A 20,122-nucleotide genomic window follows, 5' to 3' on the forward strand; every position below is an offset into this window, starting at 1 on the left:
TTAAATGAAATAAAATGCTGATCCCCAAAAGTGAAACCACGTAAATCTTGCGGCATATCGGCTTGGACGTATCTTTATATTTTAAGCATAAACAGGTTTTATCACAATGATGATGGTTTGTTAATGCATTTTAATAAACATATAATTTTGATAATATCATATGATACAGCTCATATTAAAGATCATGCCAATATTCGCGGAAGTTTATCATTATACGACCGCCATATAATAATCAGAGCCACATCAGCAAAATGTTCTGTCCATTTCATAGTAGAAAAAAAATCATGTCTGTTTATTATATATATGGTATGGGTATGAAACTTTGCTTCCGCTCTTTTTTGGAGGTTTTATTGCAAAGAATTAGTATTGTAAAAACTATGTAGGCAAAGTTATATCTTCATATTAGAAAACTATGGAGACTCATGCATTTGTTAATGGAATAACTTCAATGCATTCAATTTAGAAAGTTAAATCTTCATATTAGAAACATATGGAGACTCATGCATGAGTTAATGGAATAACTAATGCATTCAAATTTAGAAGCAAAATGATACTTCAAACTGTTTTAGGCGCAGAGGTTATAGAACTTCGACAACGTGTCGATATATTTGAAATTTGAATAATATTCGGCTAGAAGGTAATGTATGGACTGATGAATATCTTAAAATTTATTGCATCGACCTTTACATTTTTTGCAAATAAACGTAATAGAATCTATTAAAAATCAATGAATACATTAATAATTAAACTTATCGCTATTGCTGATAAATGTATGTTATAGTAAAACAAAGGCGGAAGACAGCGTGTCAAAAATCGTTTCAAAATGTTTTTCTCTAAATCTTCTCATTTATTCACATAATTTAATTTTTTTAATAATATCGGACTTCCAATTAGGAAGAGTTCTATTATTAACAAATATAATAGTGTGTGTCGCATATGATAATCCCGTTATTGAACAAGTAATAAAGTACATTGTTTAACTTAATAAATTGTAATCGTAGTTAGAATATTATAATTTTCATAAAAAAACTTCAGAACAATAAGCAACAATCCCTATGTGAATCACCCTAAAATTACATATTTCTCGCATTAATTATGAGTAATCGTCAACGTATTTTGTTGGGTTCTATATGAACGACATTAAATCTATCAAAAAGTACATTGGATAAAGGTTTCCTGTCTGATACCTGATATATTTAGTTGTGCGCAAACTGAACTCAAATATATCACCTAAATGAATTCAGACTTCATATGTCGAGACAATTTTAAGTAAACATTTACAGTATGAATAGAATATACCTGAGCATTTAAAGTCAATGTCATGCAGATCCAGTAGATTTTGTCCTCGCAGATGCTGTGGTGAAAAGCATCGTGCATGCGCTATGAGTCGCGGCATACCGCGCAGCCATCGAGACAGCCAGCCGGCCGCGCAGTCGCAGGACAGCGGGTTGTCGTCGAGCTGAAGAGTTCGCATTCGGTTCATACCTACGAGCAAGTTGTGCGGCAAGCTCGTCAAATTGTTGTTGTTTAAGGTTCTGGAAACAAAATATTAATTTCCATTTTTAATCAAATTCACGACAGCTAGGTCATTTTGGGACTGGCGTCAGTACATATATTTAAAACATTTGACGCATATTCATTTATATATTAACCCTTTCCACTCGGATGCCGCTATTTCGGCGACAAATTACGTCTTAATTCGCTAGTGAAAAAGGTTAAAACATTCTCTCATTCATGTAGCAATAGACGTATGACATTCAATCGAATTAAGCAAAACAGCTTATAGAATTTTAAAACTGCAACATGTACATATTTCAAATACATATGATTAATGATAAACATAATGATACTTCTTTAGTTTTTTTGGCCTTTCTAACTCTATCGATATTGTTTCAATAAAAAAAAAATTCCATTTTATCTCCTTGACTGCCGTTTACGCACGATTTTTGCAAAAATAGAGAAAGTGATTTAAAAAACTTAATAACTAGATTAAAGTTACTTACATTAGTCATTTTCTTAATGACGTTTCATTGAAAATTTAAATTTCTGTAGAAATAATTCAAAAATAATAATATTAAAACGTTTATCGATAAATATATAATTTTAATTAAAAATAGTAATTAATAGAAGATAAGTTCATTCTAAAAAAATTAAACCATTTGCCTAAAATTTTTGAATTCTATATAGAAATTAAAGAAAAGCATTGTTTTTCTACTTTATTTGTCATTTGATATGGCATTAGTACATTCTATTAATAGATATTCACTTCAAATTTGTTTATTACAGAAACTCTAACAACAGATAATAATATTTTTAAAACACTATCTCATACAGAATGTAAGATTTTATATTTTATAATTATTAACATATTGAAGTAGATACATAAATAAAATGTGAATGTTATAGCTGACAAAACTTTTCTTATAAATTGTTTATATTACATTCCACAACAGAAATATATGTTTGTGTGTGCATACAGATCTGTAATTGTATACGCAAGTACGCGTTGAGATGGTCTGAGAATGAAATATACTAGTGCATCGAAGCGCATCAACCGCAATTCAAATAAATTAAAGATAGTTCAAATAATTGATTCAAATTACCGTACAACAGATGTTATTTGTGTTTTTTTCATGTTGAGTTACGTCATTAACTAATTTATTATGTTATAAAGAATTTGAAATACTCTAGTATTGTTTATGCAAATAGACTTTGGGATCGTTCAAGTATTACGTAAGCAGATTTATTACAATTATTTACCCCCCCCCTTTGTCAGCAAAATTAAGCAAATTTCTTACCGAAAATGCCCAAAATAAGCAAATCAATATCCCCCCGCCCCCCTATAGTGCTTACGTAATACTTGAACGGCCCCTTTCCGGAATTCCGGTTGTTATAATTTTATCTGACGATCCAACAAATTTTGGGATTTATATATAACATAAAAATACGGCAATAAATTATGAGTTTAATTTAATCAAATTTTGAGCAAGATTATGAATACTTTTCTAGTAACCTCTTAACTTACAAGGACGAGCAGAGCCAGCGTACGATGGCTAAGCCAAACGCAAATATTACGGGCATGGCCCGCGTTCGATATTCGGGCCAGATACAAATATTACGCATTACGTACATGGCTTATTATAAAATTATTTATATTTTTGTGGTAAACTGTACACTGTGTGGGAAAATTAGTCACAAACGCTACGCCAGCTTCTACAACTTTAATAAGACGTAGTTATCCATATGAGAATGATTATTATTATTATATTACTATAGATTGTCATTAGCTACATTAATATTAATTGTTATCCAACTTACAAAATTTCTAAGTTTGTAAGCGTCTTGAAGGCAAGTGGATCAATACATGTAATTTGATTATTATCAAGCTGCAAAGAACGTAATCCTTGAATTCCTTCGAACCAGCGACCAGAAACGGACACCAGTTCATTGTGACTAAGATCTCTGTAATATTAGGATAAATTAGAATAAAAAAAAGTAATTAATTATTTATGCATTTTTTTGCTTTCTTATTGTTTTAACATAAGTTCTAAATTAAATTAAATATCATTTAAAAAAATAAGTAAATAATGTAAAAAAATATGCCTATTTAAGAATAAAGAATACATTTTTATGTCATTCATGAGAAGTTAAAATCAAATAAAAAACAATACTATATAACTAAGCCACATACTGCAAACAATAAAATTAATAAAACATTATTGAAATCGCATAATTTTTTAATTTTCGATTTTATATGGATAATAAGCAAGGATTTGCAAAAAAATCTTAATGCAATGCATTTACAAATGTAATGTAATGTCCAAATATAGTGAAAGGTTATAAATATATATATATATATATAATATATATATATATATATATATGTATATGTTATACTTACAATCGTAAAAGCTTTGGAGCACTCGACAAGGCGTTATCCGTTAAATAACGTATTAAGTTATTATTGAGACGTCTGTAAAAAATGCGCATATTATAAAAAAATAAACAAATGAATTAAAATATAACTTAATATTTAAATGAATTAGAAGAATGTTCTCATTATAATAAATAAATGCTATGTTATTTATAAATAACAACAATGAATAATTGTGTTGTAAAAGTGCACTAAATATTAAGTAAATAAAAATGATTCATAACACTTACAAAATGCGTAATTTAGTGAGGTGCTGGAAATCAAGCGCTGAAATAGCACTAATATTATTACTTTGAAGATCCCTGAAATTATAGAATTAAAGTTATAATGGTCTTCAATGATCCGTATATATATATATATATATATATATATATATATATATATACAGGTCCGCGGTTAAAAAGGTCCACCACCGATATATCCAAAACAAGTAAAGTTAAGTATTTTTTAACAATAATATTTGAAAGTAAAAAGATAACCAACCATCATTTTGATTCTTACGACATTGCTACCGGGAGATAAACATCAATCTTTGAAATCCATAACAAAAGTATTTCGTTGTTAGTTTTTATTAGATAACCTCTATAAAAGCTTACATGCGAGTGGAGTGAAAAAGACCAACTAAACTTTTACCCTGGCAAAGATGTAAACAATAAATCGAAAAAAGCAATTTTACAAGAGAAAAATTAAATAAATAGTTGATCTAACTTTGCTGATGAATAGTTCTGACAAAGTATCAGATCAAGGTTATATATAGTGTTATCTCTGTAAAAATGTATCCATTTAATTTATATTTAACATTGAATAATGTAGTTATTATTTCGCAAAATTAGGCATTGGACCTGTTTTACTCCGACTATGGGGTAACAAATTTTTGAAAAACAGCAAAAAATTCATTTCTGCAATGATGAATTACAATTAGCTGGGAGTTATAGTAAACATGGTCAGATAGTTGTTTGTTTCATATGTGTTATTTGTTGTGATACAATTGATTTGGTTTTCATAATATCATTGCTCAACGTCAAATTGAATCTTTGTGCCCCGCTCTATCAATAACAAATATGATACCACTTCATTTAAAGTTTAAGAAAAATGGAGAGAAGATAAATTCTGTAAAATGTATGTTATACTCATTGCCGGTATTTTCTGCAATGCTAAAGTTGAATAATTTGAATATTCTCTATTGATGGCTTGTAAAAGAGTTCAGTTTAATTTTTCTCACCGAACAAATTGCAATTTCAAATATATTACGGAATATAAATAAGAGTAAAAATAATATTAAGATCAATAAAATAACAAAGATAATTAATTATTCGAGTATTTTTGTGTTGGTGATTATATACGGAACCATTAATAATATCAGAACTATAAATCCTATTTAAAAATATAATATAAAATTATAGAATAATACAATAGTATACCAGAACTAATGACACTTGAAAATATAATTGCATGTGCAATTAAGAATGTTTATTTTGCAACTAAATTATCACTACTAAATAAAATTAAATTCAAAAATCAAAAAAACGAATGACAAGCACATTTCCAAATGACTTTGTAAAAATGTCATAAATACGATCGAAGGCAAATAATAAATAAAATGCATGTATAATTATCATTGTCCGTTTCTCATATATGTACATATAACACGAATAACATATTTATTTTGAACTGTTACTGTATACATACAATCTTTCAGTATCTGGAGGTAGCTTCCTAGGCACTTGGGTCAGAGTTCGATGAGAGCAGTCAACAGTTGTTCCGGAACAAGCGCAAAGACGCGGACATCGCGTTTCTTTCGCGAGCGATACCGTGCTGTTGCCAATCGAAATCGCTATTTGGGTAGCGACAACTACCCAATAGAGCAGCGGCAATTTCATGGCGACGGTCTATCCTGTGATCGCTGCTGGATTATCAGTTTAGGATCTGTGGAAGAACAAAATCATTTTAACCCTTTCGGTACGCGTGGCACACATATGTACCACAAAGTTTGAAAATTTCTGAAGTTGTATTTAAGTATGTAAGCAATGCAATTTATACCACCACGTAATGTAAGTGTTTAGCTATGATATAAAATACATATGACCCATAAAACAGCATTAAGTTTAAAACCAGTCACGTTTTATTTTTTGTCCGTCCAGACCACGTTGCAAAAATCATACTATTTTCAATAAAATTTAAAAAAGTCTTGCGTTTTTTGGTGATTACAATGGACAAGAAAGCGTGATAAAGTAAGCAGATATAACTATACCTCACACATTTAGTTTTTATTACTAAATTAAATTAGTGGTACACAGGGCCGGTCCTGGGATTCTCAGCGCCCGCATGCAAGATTTTAGACACCCCCCCCCCAATAATTTTAACAGTTTTAACAGTTTTTCGTTAAAATTATATAAACATTTACGTTTTTTTTGTTAATTTTTAGTCATTCTGGATTTAGTACACAAAAAAATAGATAAAATCTAAAAGCGTACAAAATACATTGATTTAAATTTATTTAGAAAATCGAGGCGATTCGCGGGTTGATCATAATCAAATATTTTTAAGTTCTCAATTATTTCTAATGTATGTATCACGCCAAAAGAGCAAAAAAAAACTAGTATTTGATTTTTAAACATAACACTCGTATTTCATGTTTTAATTTAAATTAAATTTCATTATTCACAATAATATCCAAAATTGAATCGTAAACTTCTCCTTATTGGTATCGTAAGGGCCGAATTGTATTCAGCTTTATTTTCCCATCAGATACAGAGTATCAGATTATTGTGTTAAAGTTTTAAATTATTTTTTAAAGTGTCCAAAGATTATAACTGTATAAAGTGTCCAAACAAATTATAATTGTATCTGTATTATTTCTGCATAGTTAATAATTAAATTTTGTATAGAAAAAGCTTAAAGATTTTTGTTCCTAAGTACATTTTTCATATTTGCTTCATAAACCTAACCACGCATGTCTTCAACGTTCAAAGTTCATCAGATGTGAAGCATTTGCAACAAAAACAAAAACTACAACTCAATTTTTCGGAATAAACAAGCCATTTTCTAAGCACTGATTCCCCATTTTCCATTTTTTTAGTATAATTAGTATATGTTTCTTTATTAAAGTTCCATTTCAACTAAGTCAGCTTGCCATTTTTCATCAATAACGCCCAATAATTAATTTAAACTTTCGTAGGTTTGCTCTTACGGGATTGAACACTAAATAACTTCTTTTTTGATTCCACGTTAACTTCAAACAAAGAAAAAAATTAATAAGTACATTAAACAATAAACAGAACATTAATTTACAAATTTGCAGAGTTATTATTTGGTTAATTGTTTCTATTGATATCACATTGCAAACTGAATATGCTTTTTGTGTCTCATAGTTAAGTTGGATTGTTTATTATAATCTATTAAGTATTCCGGATTTTATATTTAAATATATATATATATATATATATATATATATATAATATTATAAATTTTATTTCTGAACCTCGTTTTGGCCCCCCTAAGGCGTGCGCCTGCATTTTTGCATGCATTGCATTCAAGGTAGGACCGGCCCTGGTGGTACACATACGTATCAGTCGTCTATTACATGGGTATAAATGCGTACCACTAGTAGAAAATACCTATTGGTGCCCAGAAGAAATGGTCTTTTATCGGAAAAGTTTGGGCGGCGTTGATCGTGCCGATAGCAGCTGGCATATTTATATGATTGTGATAAATAATTTTGCCAGTTAACTTTTCTAAACTCTTCTAAATGTGAACTCGGTAATTCGTAAACTATCGAAGTTCTTACCATTCTTTATCATTTTTATTAGCTCTGTCTGAACTAGTTGCTCCAAGAATTAAAAATTAAAGCGGAAATATAGGTAGAAAAGGACCTTACTTCTATGAAATGAAAATTGTATGATTATAGATAAAGTATCATTGCGTTTGCGAAATGAAGGTAAAACAAAAGGAAGATGTACAAGATGCAATGAAAATAAAGATCAAACATGAACATAAACACTGTGTCAACAATGCAATGTACTTTTATGCCAAAAAATGTTTTAATTAGAAATTAAAAAGCTTTATAATACATTTTATTTATCTTCAGAATTGTACAATAATTTTTTATTTATTGTTTTCATAGGACGGTTGGTACAAATGTGTACCAACAAAGAGTAAGAATGATACAACGGTTTACCTGCTGCCCAGCTCCCCCCTAATATTTAAAATAATTTTATTTTATCATTTTCATTTTAACATATATCACACATTAAAAATATTACACAAACCGATTTTTTAAACAATTTTTCGAAAACCGTCCCAAAAGGGTTAAACTACACGCAATTGGCAATATAGTTGCTAAAAAAGAGCAACAGTTCTCCCGTAAGACATTGAACAAAACTACAAATTTTGAAAATAAATGATATTAAATCATCTGACATCATAACTCTATAATCAGATGTAAACTATTCTACTCGGTAAAACACAAAAAGCAAAAAAAATTCTGTGAATTCAGAATACTATGTATTAAGTCGATCAAAATGTCCAGAATCTTAAAGTGAAGTAGGTCCCGTTACTCAACAGAAATATTGTCAGAATTCATAATAGTAATTAGCGTAAGGTTTACAATTCGACTACTGTAAACCTTACGCGATTTTGAAAGGAAACGCGAGAAAGCTTTGCTCTATTCAAAAACCCAAATTCCAAGATCCAAAAACTTTATTACTAGCTACATGAGGTCCGAACGTTTTGCTCAGAATTTAGAAACGCGGTTAACGGGAAATAGTTATTAAAACCCATACACAGATTGCAGAATAAAATTAAATAAAAAAGCCCATATATAAACTTTTTCTCAAAACTCTAAAGTATTATTCGACAATAACCAAAATTTTAAAAACATTCCAAAAGAGATTTTGAAACAGATTTTAAAAGAACCAAAGCTATGTAATATATTTTCCAGGATATTCTGAACAATCTATTATAAAAAAAATATCAAACGTATGTATTGACATATTAGTGATTATATGGTTTGATTTATCAGCTCGATTAAAAAGCAATGGTAAGTCAACACACGAAATTGCTTTGAATTCATTTTTTTTAGAAACTCAAAAGTAGCATACTTGAACCCTTGTAAGTTGTAAACCTATCGTCGGCTTGTCATGAAATTTTAACAAATGTTTCTGTTTCTTAATAGGTAATAGTTATATCTTATTTTTGTTCTCTATTTTATTTATAACTGTCCAGTTAAGGACATTTAATAAATTTGAGGAATTTACAATTGTTAGCCGTTAAGAGACATTGTATACTAAATGGACATGTTTCATTATAATATTAACAATATTTTATTGATAATGATATAACCTTAACTATTTACTTATAAATAATGACTAAGTTATTTGAATCTTTATCAGAAAAATTGATGACTTAAATCCAGTGCCGCTTTTCTTTTCAACCTACGTCGATAGTTCTCTGTTATTAAGGAGTTTGCTGGTGAATTTGGGTGATTAATGGGCTTGTTTCTATATTTATATGCTGTTTTTGTTATTACATCTTTTATGGCAGGTGTGTTCGCGTCGAGATGAATTAGCCAGTTCGGGATATATTTTGGTGCTTCTAAGGCAATTTTCAAAAATTTGTTCTGAAATTTCTGTATTATTTCTATATTAGTCTTATGAGCACTCTTGTATTCTATATCTAAACAAATTAATTAGGATATAGTGTAAATATTGATACACGCAGCAAATGTAATAAAACTTACTTGTAAATTTAAATAGATCAACTGATGAACACAACAATTGTTTGGCACACAAATCTAACCTTTCAGTCTATTATTCAATATATGGCTCTTTGTCTTAAGCAGAAGCTAAATTTGAATATGATATAAAATAAATTGAAAGTCCCCTCATAACCTAAACTTTTCCATGCCACTCGTTAGCAATACATAACGCACTGTTGTGCGAACTGCGCATCTATCGTATAAATTGAAATAAAAATAAACGTAAGAACGACGTGTTTTAACAAATGAAACAATGATCGCTTAATATATATAGGTGCTTTATTTATCGTTTCGTTTGAAATTTAGTTGCCTAATCTACATTTAAACTACCATTGAATATGCCGCTTCAGCAGCATTGTGACCCTCAAAAAATTAAAGCAGGAAACCAGCTTATTGTTTGAAATGAATGCGTTAAGAGTACGTGTAAAAGCTCGTACCGGACGTTATAAAATCTTGGATCTTATAATAAGAAGATTCTGTGCTCAATATGATGGAGCCTTTATGTGGACACCAAAGAATTATATTTAAGAATAAATCAAGCACGCACGCGTAAATATCACTGAAGACTATAATCGTCGTTTAATTCGAGAAATACTTTGACTGACGAGTCAATAGGAATCAAGATGAATCATACAAATTGAAAATGCCTGAATGATACATACTATATTTTAATTGATGTATTACATTATGATTAAATATTGAACTCTAAAATGACTATTAGGCGAACCGAGGATTTTCTTTAATAAACATGAGTTACTAAAAAAGATTTTGGTGACTTCAGTAGAAATAAAAAATGTGTATTAGTAATATGTATCTACATATTAAGAATTGTGGGACTATTTACTGTTATATCAGATGTCCTAAAAATAATTATAACTAATTAATAGAAACATTAGCAGGCGTGGCACATAGATAAGACTTGATTTCCATCACTCATCAGTTACGTCGAACTGCTTAGTAACCCATAGTAATCGTCCAAAAATCGAAAATGAAAATTTTTGCACATCTTCACGTTTTGAAGCTTTCTGAGCATTTTAGCATACCTCAGAAGAACCTTTAGCATACCTGTCCACAAACTTTTCGTCCAAGTTTCGAATGGTTCAAAAAACATTCGATTCCTATTGATAGGGAGATGTGCTAATTAGTTTTTGGCGTAGGCAGTTCCAGCCGTTTCGGAGATACGGAACAAAGAGTGCAGAAAATAGAAAACGAGTTTTTGAGAGAACGGAGCATCCGATTTGAATGATCCAAATTTGAATTGTATATCGAAAATAATTTGTATTTCATTTTTAATTTTGGCTAAAGTTCTAAAGCTCACTTATATCCATCAAATACATAATTTTAACTTTGCAATTCAGTTTATATAATTCTTATAAATACTAGACTATATCCTTCACATTAAATCCGATTGATTAAGTTCTGTTGATTTACTTTTCTTTATTAAATATTGAAACGTCGTCGTCCAATTAATAGGCTCTTATATTTTGCCTAAAAAATAAGAATAATAAAAGCTACAGTATTTATAATTATCTATTATAAAACATTTAATATTCCTCGAATATTTCGTTACGGTACGGGAAGTTCCAGCAATTTGCCTTCAGGCACGATGCCATACACCACTAGTTTTAGAATATTTTATTCATATGAATTTCTAAGGATAATACTTTTTTTCAATAAATCAGCTCAACAATTTTATATATAATCAATTTTAATAAAATAATGAAAATTCATTACTGAAGACTATCGGCTTGTATTCTACATACCAAAGGATTAAAATAAATAATAAATTTAAAGGCAAAAATGGTGATAAAAAAGAAATCCATTCATTACAATCATTCACATTATACATTGTAATCGCATTAGTTCAAACAATATTTAATCTACATATTCAGTATAAATTGGTGGTACATCTTATTTACATTTATATTTAAAATAAATTTTATTTACGTTTTTGTCGCCACATATATATATATATATATATATATATATATATATTTATTTATATATACATGTTGGCAGAAAAAATATTATGTAAAATATTGGGTAATGCATTTTTATGTTAGAGCAAATTATAAATGAAACGAAGTGCACAAGGTATGTTGCGTAATAGTAAGTCATACCTCTTTCAAATTCTAGAAAATCAACTATATTGAAAATATAACTACATATATACTGTCGAATATTTTACAATAAATAATTTATGTTATGTTTCTACGCGTAACAATTAAAAAGTAATATATAGAAAAACGTTCTTAACAAAACAAATATACATCTTTGTTTATCCTTTTTTACGAATGAAACTGAATGACTTACAAGTAAGTTGTAACGTTTGCTCGATAAATCAAAATGTTTTTGGTTGTTCAGACATCACCGACTATAATGTTTATACAAGAAATCATAATATAATTAAACATTAATATCAAAAGTATAACTCAGATCTCAGATTGCCTGTAAATCAAGATATCAAAATGTCCGTAACATAAAAAAGTTGAATGTATGTTTTTCTGACATTACTAGCCCTTACTAATTGGGAGCATTGCGCCGTAACAAAACTTTTATGTTAACAAAATGGGATGCCCCCGGTTGGATTCCAGACATCATTGGCAGTGAATAGAGAAACCCAGGTAGCCGTCTTCTGAGAGAGAATTCTGGGGGGCACCTATATTAAAACCACATACAAAAATGATAAACCTGCGTCCCTATGGCGCGCGGAGTCGTAAAAATTTATTACTTTTATGGCTTTTAGCCACAACACTCGCACAAAGTACGAGAGCTGAGGAAATGGAAAGTTGCAAAAATATAAAGAAAAGCACAACTGGTGCCACATGTAACACAAAATTTGTTTAATTTGAAAAAGTATTGAGTTAGTCTTTTGAATTTACTTATATTAAGTGAATTGTAATTAGATTAATTACAGTTAGAGTTACATAATTAGATAAAAAAAGTGTCACTAATCAAACAGCATGAACACAATTATCAATTTTTTAAAAACAGTCTATATTAAGCTACTAAAAACAAATAAACTTAAACCCATGTCGATTACGCTTAAGCAATTCTTCACAATATTATAGCACATTACTTTCCATACAAATTCACAGAAGGACGAGAGCAGCACTTACTTATAATTTAGCATGTATTTATTATAAAACCTAATCATATAGACAAATATAATTGCGTACACAATTGAGCATATTTGTATGAGTTATATGTATATGAATATGTTTCAAAAAATATTTAAAAAGTTCTAATTGTTATATCAAATACAATATATTTTTGAAATGTACTTAAAATTTAAATTTTAAATACATTTGTATAAATAGTAAAAAGCGCACGTATAATAAAGCCACATCTTATACGAGTATCTTTGTATTCAATTTTAATTGCTCATATTAATTTATATATATATATATATATATATATATATATATATATATATATATATTATATATATATATATATATATATATATATATATTTAGAAAATAAAACAAAAGTTTTTTATACTATAAAATAAATTAATTAATTACATAAAGAAATTAATAAATTTAAGAATTTACAGAAAATGAAATATATATATAAAAATAAATAATTTTCTTTATATAACTGAACATTATTTTAATTTATTTGCATTCCTTGTTCGTCTCTCATACTCTGTATATCAAAGTTCATAAAATTATTTATAAACACTAACCTTATAATACTATATTGTAAATTTCTACTAATGATGAGCTATCTGTTTTCCTCAAACTATTGCGAATACAAAACCTAATCAATATGATTATTATGAAAATATAATGGTATTAGAAAATTTATATATATAAACGAATTCATTTTTTATATAGTTTGCAGCTATGTAGTACTAGTTCTCTTGTATATATATTAGGTAGTCAAATATCTCCCTTCCGCTTTTTTGCTATTGGTTTATAATACAAAAAGGCGGAAGGAAGATATTTGACAACCTAATATATGTCAATGTATTACGAGGAAAAAAAATTATTAATATAAATACCCCACTCTTTTTGCGTTATCTAGCATTATCCTATCAGACGAGGCTAAAGTTACGGCGTTATAAAAAAAAAGATTTGTTGTGTATTAATAATTTATAAAATTAATTAAATTTATTTATGATATATCTCCCTCAAGGATTTCTCCTCTATTTTAGCTTCACGAAGCCGTAGAGATTCGCGCTATGCAAGGGGACGTGCTCGAAGTGACATTGCGAAATAACACGCTGTTATTATAAAACTGCCGCCTCGGAAGTTAGCACAAAGAGCTCGCACTCGCGGCTTAGGGCTTAAATCATCTGCCATTCCCGCCCTCATTCTATTGATTCTTTACCCTACTGCCAGATAATGCGTTAATTTTTACACTTTATTCTAGTGTAGGCAATTTAAACTCGAAATTATAATCAAAAGCACGTACGACAAATATCTTATTTACATAGAATTCTAACACATCTGTCTGGTACGTTCAACAGCCGTTGAATAAAATGATATATTTGTTTTCAAACTTACTAAAAACCTATTTGATAAAATTATAGGTCAGCGACAAATGTTGAACTTGAAATGGAATAAATGTTCTAAATAGTTGAAAATAAAGCTACTCAATTTTGTTATAAACAATTTGAAAAATTAAACTAGTGGTGTACGGCATCGTGCCTTAAGGCAAATTGCTGGGACTTCCCGTACCGTAACGAAATGTTCGAGGAATATTAAATGTTTTCAAATAGATTATTATAAATATTGTAACATTCTCGAATATTTATAAAGAATTATATAAACCGAATTGAAGAGTTTAAATTATTTGTATAAAGTATATTAAAACTTTTGTCAGAATTAAAAATAAAATCTGAACTATTTTCGATATACAAAAGAAATTTTTTTTTTGAAAAAAAGAATTAAAAAAAATTTGGAACAAAAATTTTTTTTCCAAAAGCAATTATTTTGTTAAAACAAGCAGAAAGTTCTTTGAATCATTCAAATCTTACGCTTACTTATCTCAAAAACTGCAATTTTTTGCACATTTAGCTCTGTATCTTCGAAATCAGCACATCTCCCTATCAATAGAAATCGAATGTTTTTTGAACCTTTCAAATCAGTTGATCCGCGCGCCCGAAAACGCTGCCGAAAAAATGCGGACATACAAAACACACGCACACATCCATTTTTTCTAAGGTATGCCAAAATGTTCAGAAACCATCAAAACGTGAAGATATGCAAAAATTTTTCATTTGCGATTTTCGGCCCATTACTATTAAAAATATGCGTTATACAACAATGCCCGCTAAAAACCTTTTTCGATTTTAATTATATATTTTTATTTAATATAAAAACGTTATTTTAAAAAGTTGAAAGAAATACAGAATTCTTAATTTACCCATTTTACTCAATATACTTTTTAATTTGTTATCAAACTGAGTGCAGCTGAGTTACGTTAATTAAGTACGACGTTAGTCTCATATTTATTACCTCAATGCAAACACGAATATCCCAAAATCATATCCCGAATAAATCAGACATCAAGATATAATATTAATGAGAAAATCAGAATTCAGAAACAAAGACATTAATGTCAAATCGATAAATGATGTCTTAATTAAAATTAATACGATACTATGAAACCAATATGATGATTTTAGGAATAAAAAATTCTCCAAATGCCACTTAAATAAACATAGCGGGTATATGTTAAGTAGACTTCATAAGTGACTGTATTACTTTACATTAGAATTGACTTTTACGAGGCAGAGATATGACGTGTGATCTTCAGGGACTAAGTGGAGCCAATTACTAAATTTTCCTTGGAAGTCCCCAAAAGCATCAAAATAAATGTAATTATTTAAAAACGGGGTTTACGTCATGTTACTCCAAAGGATTCAAAGGTATCTTCGCCATTCGCCAAAGCCATTTTCTCTTAAACTTACTGTAAACCGTCCACGTCATGTGACAGTAATTAGTCCATTAAAGGTAAATTAATTAATTAATAAATTATTTCAATTATATTTAAAATTTTGTGAGTGTTAAATTCGCTTTATCCGGTTAAAATATAATTATATAAATCATAAAAGAATTAAATAATATTGCCTTGAATTTATAACACAGAACAGCTTTTGAGAGCTTTAATTATGTACAATTTAACGTGTAGCAATTACTGTGAACAAACATTCAAAACATAATGTATTGTGAATAAATTTAATATAATATAATGTATCACATTCGATAAAGTTTAAGAAGTCAATCGTAGAGAAATAACAGTGTGGTAAAATAAGAAATCAACATATTTTCAAATCTAGATTTTATGAATATTGTAAGAAGGTATTTATATTTGTTTACTGACTTGGGGAATGCAGTTGTGTGAAGAGCAATAAATCATATGCTATAAAATTTTGTTAACATATGATTAGAACACCTCACCATTCTTAAAAATCTATTAAGATAACTTCGTAGTGAAATTTCTTACGGAGGCCAGATAGTAAACAAGCAAAAAATGTCGAGTGGTTTTAAATATAACAAAAAATGATGATAACGACTTTTTGTTATCCGTTTATGACCCGTGCTGGCACTGTCTAGAATACTTTAAAAGTAATTTTGTTTTCGAAATTAGTTTAGAATGTGATCAAATGTCTATTGTGTAACTCGTATGTCTGTTTCATACTAGAGAGCTTTTCAAAAATTTTAAAACAATTAACAAGTAAAATTGATAAATATTGACAGGAATAAAAAAATGATAAATCAATCAACAATCTACTCATGTCATAAGGTTTGTATCACAACTTGGTATTTTGAATTTAGATACTCCTACTCCTAAGCATCTACATTAAAAAAATATAAACTAAAATCGATGGCTAATCTTAAACTGTAATCAAACTTCAACATTTAAAATATAAATATACTTTGAATGTCAAATATTAAATTGAAAGAATTTTCTCTCCAGTTATAATCGAATTTTCACTCAGTCAGACTTCTATTTTACCCAATAAAAATAAGCAAGTATTTTCGTGAAAAATAATCTCTGTACGATTTCGACTTTCGAATAACACTATACTAAACTATATAAAATATTACACTATAAATTAAAAATACATTTCATTCGTTCATCGAGTTGTAGACGTAATTTTATTTTTTATCTTTTATTTTATTTCATTTTTTTGATCCACCATGTCACTCATATGCATTTATGTAGTTTAGCTTTCAGTTCAAAGTTTAATAAATTTATAATTCTCTGATTGAGATCCGCCGAATGATGATCAAGAGATATATCTATATCGGTCATTATAATGATAATTACAATGAAACGTATAGTTTCAATAAATAGCCAAGTTTAGCTATCTGAACAAAATTATCCGTAGATATATATATATATATATATATATATATATATATTATATATATATATATATACAGGGTGTACCAGACCTTAACGTCAAACCGAAAGCTTTTAAGTGCAACCTAGAGCTTTGGTAAAAGCATGAATTAGTTGAAATGCAACCTTCAACGAGCGAGATTGGAACGAATGTGAGTAAAATAATTTTTAGGTTTATGTTTTTTACTGAACAATTTTCAATGATATAATTATCAAATATTTTAATACAATGCTGATTAGTTGCTCACCGTTTGATGGAATTTGCTAACCCACTTTAGTACATTTTTTTAAAGGAGGGCCCTAAAATCGATCGATTGTATTTTGAAATATTTTGGAAATTCTGAACTTTTTTTTCAAAGAAATCGTACTGCTATAACTGCATAGAGCCGAAATATCGAAGCGCGTAAGCGCCGCGTCGCCGTCTAAATGTAAATGTAAATAAAATTTATACTTAATGTTAATGTTAAAATCTCTATAAAATATCTGAAAATTTGATGTGCATATGTCTAATGATCATTTTTGACCGCCAAATGGCATTTTTTTTTACTTTTTTCGTTAGATCTCCGAAACCGCTAGACCTGCCCTTATGAAAATTTAATCAATTCTTCATCTTGTCAATACAAGTAAAATGTTTTTTGAATTATTAAAATCGGACGCTCCGTTCTCTTAAAAACTGAGGTACCGTTTTTAGCACTTTTTGCCCCATATCTTCGGAACGGCTAGACCTGCCTCCGCCAAAAACTAATCAGCACGTCTCCTTATCAATACAAATCGAATGTTTTTTGAATTATTCAAATCGCTTCATCCGTGTTCCCGAAATCGTCGACGAAAATTTGTATCCGCACACACATACACACACACACATACATCCATTTTTTCTAAGGTATGCGAAAATATTCAGAAACCTCTGAAACGTAAAGATATATAAAAATTTTCATTTTCAATTTTTTTGCGATTACTATAACTTACCCTACGGGAAATTAAAAATCAAATTCATAGTCTTAACAAAAAAAAGTTTTAATTCTTGAAAACTTGAGGCAATTGTGGTACTCTATACTGTGGTCCTAGAAATGTTATTCATGGCTACGGTTCCAGACTTTAAATGAACAACATTAATAAAAGTTAACCACAATAACCAAAAAATGATCATAATTTCACCAAAGCTCTAGGTTTCTCTTAGATGCTCATAATTTCCTAAAAACGTGAAGTATTTTTTAAATAAAGTTAAGTAAAGTCTCTAATTTTTTTTAGTCAACACTATCACCCCGTTTCGGTTTATATACATACGTGTATGTATAATAACATATTGTTTAGTCTTTATGTGTATTTCTTTCATACACAATGATATTTTGTATAAATAGATATCGTGTAGGCAATAATATCGTACAATCGATACCAATTATTTTATATTATTGTCGACCTTCCTAAATCCCCATACCCTTAAAGTGGTTAGTGTTGAAATAGAAAATACATTTTTAATTTTGAATTCTTAAAAAAATTATAAGAGGAACTAAAACAACGGGCTGAAAAGAGAAAGATAGATAGTATTGGAAGAAAGTAGCAGAATCAACTGCCTCGAAGAAGATACAGGTATAAGAAAAAAAAACATAACATCATCAGACGCACTAGAAGATGATTTTAACTGCATTGTTTGTCATGAGGCAGAGATTAGGTCTAGAGAAAAATGGGTGCAATGGAGAGATTTCTGACAGCAGCTATGGGCCCATTTAGGTTTACAAACGGTCCTAGATAGTACACTTGTGATAAAGGTGGTTACCTAGGAAAGAGTCGAGCAATATTCATCCAATTTGTGTACGCGTCGACACACACGCAGACATAAATATAATTTCTACATAGGGCATCACCACATAAAAAATAACAAGGTATTTGTATAAATTTTTCATGAGTTATCATTTGGTGATGTGAATAAGTATTTTTTCGCATTGAAGTTAAACTTAAAAAATACAAATATTGAATGAATAAATTATAATCTTTTTTAACAAAATAAATGTTTATATTATTCCATGTTTAGCAATTAAGAAAACATTTATATAACAGCCAATTAAAAAAGTTAAAATATACGGAGGAGTAAAGTTATAAGCGCTTCTGTTCAGTATCTATTATTGTCACTCTTTTGTCAGTTTGTTCATCCATCAGTGCCACTATCAAAGCTTTCACTAAAAATTATACACTTCCAAAAACTTCATATAAATGAAGTCGACTATCTTGAAATTAAAAATTGTATTTAAAATTGGGACAAAAAATACTTGAAAGAAGAAATGTTATTGTTAATAATATGCGGTTACAAAACATACTAACTGAGATTAAAATGTAAATGTATATGTATAAACAAAAATGGTTTCTGATTTTGACTTGGTTATTTATAATATATACACATACACACGCACCACACACACACACACACACACACACATATATATATATATATATATATATATATATATATATATATTTATATATTAGGGTGGTTCTTAATATGGACATTTTCGAATTTCCTTGCTCCCAAGGGCTCAAATGGTTCCAAATTGATAAAAAACAATTCTCTGAAAGTTTTAGTCTTAATATTAACTCTTAAATAGTGCGCAATTCAATCAAACTTCGTATGGAAATAGCATGAAAAAAATGTAGAAAATTAAAAAAAAAAAATTTTTAGGTATAACTTAGCGACAAATGAATTAAAAGTGAAAATTCGTGTAATTTGTTATTGAAAATTCGATGCCCTGCAAAATTTTTGAATTTTTTTTCACGCTATTTCCATACAAAACTTTGATTGAATAGCGCTCTATCTAAAAGATAATATTAAGAGCTAACACTTTCAGAGAATTGTTTTTTTTATCAATTTAGAACCATTTGAGCCCTTGGGAGCAAGGAAATTTGAAAATGTCCATATTAAGAACCACCCTAATATATATATATATATATATATATATTATATATAATATTAGAATAGTTATTTTGGTGTTCTAGTAGAGTTAGAGAATATAATATATATATATATATATATATATATTGTATGATTCTGCATTTGATGTTGACATATGTATTAACAA

General features: G+C 28.7%; 1 protein-coding gene across 1 annotated transcript in view; it reads right to left on the minus strand.

Annotated features, from left to right (window-relative positions):
• The window catches only part of LOC113376628 (protein slit), a 65,877-nt gene that overhangs the window by 13,759 nt on the left and 31,996 nt on the right, over positions 1-20,122 (minus strand). Inside the window, 5 exon segments of the mRNA XM_026616619.1 lie at positions 1,300-1,535; positions 3,319-3,462; positions 3,902-3,973; positions 4,165-4,236; positions 5,624-5,860. Of these exon segments, the coding sequence (XP_026472404.1) occupies positions 1,300-1,535; positions 3,319-3,462; positions 3,902-3,973; positions 4,165-4,236; positions 5,624-5,814 (715 nt within the window). The 5' untranslated portion in view covers positions 5,815-5,860.

The sequence above is a fragment of the Ctenocephalides felis genome, unplaced genomic scaffold (genome assembly GCF_003426905.1).
Source record: "Ctenocephalides felis isolate EL2017-DRISC unplaced genomic scaffold, ASM342690v1 CF-g0.4_SCAFFOLD_01886, whole genome shotgun sequence".
In the NCBI taxonomy this organism is placed as follows: domain Eukaryota; kingdom Metazoa; phylum Arthropoda; class Insecta; order Siphonaptera; family Pulicidae; genus Ctenocephalides; species Ctenocephalides felis.